We start from the raw sequence: 4862 nt of genomic DNA on the forward strand, positions 1-4862 counted from the left end.
CTGCTGACTATGCTTTTTTACAGTATTAAAATTAAGTGTATAGTAACTATTTATGTTTATCTTGAATGATAAAATTCTAATAGTTGTAATATCTGTCTACCAGATAAGGTGTTTCCTGGATTTAAAATGAGGATGTAAGGAAACACCTTTTTTGTTCAAAGAAAGTTGGTTTACATGGTAATAGATTGTGAAGGATTTTGATGCGCTGATTCCAGCAATGATGGAGTAGCATGAAAAAGAATATCACAGCTGGTTTTGTGATTGCTTACAACTACCTAGGTTTTTTTTTTTCCTTTTTGATAATATATTTTATTAATTTTCTTTTAAAATATGCATTCTGTAAGTCCTGTGAAAAACAGACTTCAAAATTTTGGTTTAATAATCATCAGTATAAGCACGATAAGTAAAATAAATTAAAGTTTTCCTTGGCTACTCTCCCACCTTTAAGTCTTAATTGTTATGTGACTTTTGTGAATAGGTGAAACATTTACATGAGTAGAAAAGTAATTTGGGCCTCAGCTGTGAGGTCTGAAGCTTCAGACCACAGCTACTCTGTTCTGTAGGTCTGTCTCCAAGGCAGTGATAGTTATTCAAGATTCAGATCTGTGGTAAGAGTGGCAAAAGTGTGATAGCATAGCAACACAACAGGTTCTCTCCTTAGACTGAGAAGTTGCAGTTATCTACAGTAAAGCATACAACTTCATCCCCTACAGTCTCGCAAACCTAAAACAAAACAATTCAGTTGCAACTGAATTAAAGAGTTTTTATGGACACATAAACATACCAAGTAAGCACCCAACTACTACCTTACACTGTCCTTGATTAATCTAATAGTCCCCAAAGATAAAAATATTGCTAAAATATTTAATTGGGAGTTTAAATAGTTGTTTGGCACCACTAATGATGCTGGAGTGTAAATAGCAGCACATTAATTGTATATTCTTCTAGTGGAGATATTCTTCACACAAGAGTTCATTTGACTCTGCTTTCAAAGACAGTGCAGTGCTTAAGCAAAGAAATAGTTTCTGGCTTTAAATTTGCCTTTTGGGAAGTTCAAAGTCAATGACCTGCTCTTGAAGCTGGAGAACTTGACAGTGCTTCATATTTGCCTGTAAGTGACAGAAACAGCATCCTCTCCTAGGCTACACACCTCTTGTGGGGAAATGGTAGTTTAGGATGGGTGAGTAACTTCGTATTTGTAAATTTCTTTGTTACAAATTAGACCCCCCTGCCTTCCACTAGACCACTCAGAGCCTCCTCCAATCTGGCTTTGAACACCTCCAGGGAGGGGGCATCCACAACTTCTCTGGGCAACGTGTTCCAGTGTCTCACCACCCTCACAGGAAAGAATTTCTTGCTAATATCTCATCTAAACCTACCCTCTTCCAGTTTGAAGCCATTACCCCTCATCCTATCACTAAGTGCCCTTGAAAAAAGTCCCTCCCCAGCTTTCTTGTAGGCCCCTTCAGGTACTGGAAAGCCACTAGAAAGTCTCCCTGGAGCCTTTTCTCTTCTCCAGATTGAACAGCCCTGATTCTCTCAGCCTGTCCTCCTAGGAGAGGTGCTTCAGTCCTCTGATCATCCTTGTGGCCTTCCTCTGGACTTGCTCCAGTAGGTCCATGTCCTTCTTTTGTTGAGGGCCCCAGAACTGGACACAGTACTCCAGGTGAGGTCTCAGATAACTCCCCCCAAAACCTTTTTCCCAAATGACCCTATATATAGGTTCAAAAATGAGGCGCATCACAGCAGGAGATGAGGTGATGGACTCCATGCAGTGATGACTCTGTGGGCAGTCAGCATGGTGCCTGTCACAAAATTCATTCCTTCCATGAGTAGCCGCATCAAACAATGCTGATGTGTCACTGATGACAGAAACATGAAATCAGTGGATTCCTCTATCTAGTGTTGCAATGTGAAAACACAACTTGCTTGTCAGGAGTATGGACACCATACGGATACTAACTCCCAGCTCTTCATTCTAACAAGAGTGGTGTGACTTCTGTTTTTCTGTTTGCTTGGCAAGGCCTGCTGAGAATGGTTGGAAATATTATCAACTGTACCTAAGTGAAGTTACTTTTTTAATTGTGCAGCCTTTTCAGAAAAGATGGGGATCCCCACAAGGTTGAAGGATACTGCAAAAATGGATGGACTTGTTTTCTGTGAAAACTGTTACTGCTATGGTACCATAGAAGAATTTGTTCCTGAAGGGAAATTTTGCAGCCAGAAATGCGCCCAGCAAGTAAAAAACAAGTAGGTGCTATTATAAAGCATTTCTATTGTATAGAAATGAAGAATTTTAAATAAATTCAGTGTAAGATGGAAGTGGTGGGATAAAATGTTAATGGTGAGGAAAAGGGAGATATTAAGCAGCCATGCTTTGGTGAGTCTTCGTCAGTTTAAAATGTTCTGTCCCTGTTTTTCATGTAAATGCATTAACAACACTTGGTTTTGTCTAACACTAATGTTGAAGGCAGTCTTTTTTGCTTAGAGTGTGCTGTCAGGTGCTAACTGTAAAACACTCTATGGGGTGTATGAATCAGTGTCAGACTCCCACCCTGTTTCATAATCTTTGGAATTAAGATAATCAGTAATGAGATGGTTGGTGTGGTAAGTTAATTATAATTAAGTGCAAAAGCTCTGTTGTAGATGACATTGAGTGAAAACATGAGCATACTTTAATTTCTTAGTTCCTTTTATTTCAGCTACTGCAGTTCATCTCATCATAAAAGAAGGTTTGTGTTAGTACGTCCATTCTGTATTGCATATTACTGCATTATGGCAGTTTTTATAATCTACGATTTTGTACTTTTTACTTCGTTTTTAGCTAATTGCTTCAAAATTTTCTCTTTTGATTGCTTGTTTAGCAATTTGTACAGTCTCCAATTGGATTTGTCAGTTTTAACAATTACCTTTGCTTTCCTTTCTGTAAACTGCCCTGCAGTCTTAAACATTTCACAGTTTGCTTCTCTGTGAGACTTGATGGTACATGGGAAGACACACTGTTTAAAACATGTAGAACTTGTTCAGTGTAAGCTGACAGCTTTCCTTTTGCAGTTGCTGCTGTGTATCTTTGATTAATTCTTTTGACAGATGTGATTTTCAGTAGTATTTCTAAGAATATATTTGGGATAATACCCTGGTACCTACAAACACTTGACCTTCAGATTTACTCACTTTGTACTTTTTTTATGAATATGAGAAGTGAAATAATACTGGCTTTGCGTCATTGTGTTACTCTTGTAATAGAGAAACAAAGGAGGAAAAGCCCAGTGTGGAATGCAATGGGGAAGATGATTCCAGAGGCATTCGGAAAAGAAAAGCAAAGTTACCTCTCAAAGAAGAGTCCAGGGATAATGAGGAGAAGAAAGAGAGTCCCGATGAAACTGTTAGTATGCATCATAAACCCATTCCTGCAAGTATTTCAGTGGGAGTTTTGCCTTATATTTATTGCCCTACAAAGAGAAGTGACTGCATTACTGTATCAAAGCCACAAAAAGTGGTTGGTTCACTTATCAATTTAATTATGTCTCATCAGTAGGTTCTAATTATTGACAGTGAACTGATAGGAGCTGTTTTGTTCTGTGTTGCAGCGTAATGTGTTTTGGGGCACCTTTTGTCTTTTCCTTTTGGATTTATTCCACGTTTTAGAGTAAACCTATCACAGTACCTTCCCATCATGTTCATTTTCCTGTAATACTTGTTTTTGTCCCAATAACAGTGACACTGCTGGGAGCAGCACAGTTTTGAGGGAGAAGGGGAGAGCTCTGCAACTGCAGAGTTGTCAATATGCAGAAGACTAACAAGAGCTGTCAGAAGGGAAATTGTAGCTCTCTGTAGAGCAGTGTATTAGACAAAAGTCAGAGGACACGTTCTTTGCCTCTGTGCATCTGCTCTCCCAAATGAGTACTTGGTCTGTTCATCTGTTTAGGTGCGAACAAAACTGTTAATATACTGATAATAAAATAAATAGAAAGGATCATTGCCATTTTATATTTAGTAAAGCAATTGGGTATTTGAAAAAAGCAGACTAAAGCTGAATTTCCTCTAAACTGTTTTGGAAGCACAAACATATCAAAGATGCTGCTATTTATCTCAGGCTCCGCCAGGCCTGCTGAAGTCTTCATGGTCTGTCCCTGGTTTAGACAAGGCTGGATGCCTGCGTGCTGGATGTTGAGAGTCCTTCTTTCTATGTTTCCACTATGTTTGCTGTGATTTGTCACTGATGGCTTGTTTTGTTCTTATTATACATATGCAGGATTGTTTGAGATAGTGGAGAGTTGTGTCAGTAGCCATTTAAATGAAGTCACAGCTAAACCTTGGATGTCTCAGTTTTTACTGTAGTAGACTTCTGAACTAATGAGGTTACTGTACTGTTTTGTTTTTTTTTTTAATTTAGGAGGACAAACCTGGGAAGGATCTTGAGAGTCTCACAGAGAACCAGGAGAAAAAGAAAAGGGGAAATAACAGTTTTGAGACAAAGTAAGTTAGATTATGAAACAGAGATCTCAACTACTAATTCTTTAGGTAATATCCATCTCTTATTGTGAATTGCCAGCATTGTTTCACTGAATTTGTATTCCCTATTGAATATATTTTGTCAATTCTGTAAAAAAGAGAGTGCCAGTGTTATTTATAGCAATTAAGTTTTAAGGATTGAAGAACTGAGAAAGCCAAGTGAAAACTTGGGGGAAAAAAAAACTCCATCAGTTGGAGACAGATTACTTTTTACAAAGAGCCAGTTTATATGCCTGTGGCAGTGTGGAGGAGGATATAGTGTGTTTTGGGGTTTTTTTCCGTCCCTCTCAGGAGTGTCAGTATTAATGGAAATTGGGCCCATTGAGTTCTCAAATGTTAAAAGACAT

General features: G+C 38.3%; 1 protein-coding gene across 1 annotated transcript in view; it reads left to right on the top strand.

The window, feature by feature from the left end:
- Nucleotides 1-4479, top strand: part of LOC104529088 (lethal(3)malignant brain tumor-like protein 3) — a gene marked incomplete at its 3' end in the record, with an annotated part of 18561 nt that extends 14082 nt beyond the window's left edge. The window contains exons 3-5 of the mRNA XM_010173278.2: nucleotides 2091-2250; nucleotides 3247-3385; nucleotides 4397-4479. Of these exons, the coding sequence (XP_010171580.1) occupies nucleotides 2091-2250; nucleotides 3247-3385; nucleotides 4397-4479 (382 nt within the window). The remainder of the gene's footprint in view (nucleotides 1-2090; nucleotides 2251-3246; nucleotides 3386-4396) is intronic.
- Nucleotides 4480-4862: the final 383 nt, after the last annotated feature.

This window comes from Antrostomus carolinensis, unplaced genomic scaffold, assembly GCF_000700745.2.
Source record: "Antrostomus carolinensis isolate BGI_N321 unplaced genomic scaffold, ASM70074v2 scaffold41688, whole genome shotgun sequence".
Taxonomy (NCBI): domain Eukaryota; kingdom Metazoa; phylum Chordata; class Aves; order Caprimulgiformes; family Caprimulgidae; genus Antrostomus; species Antrostomus carolinensis.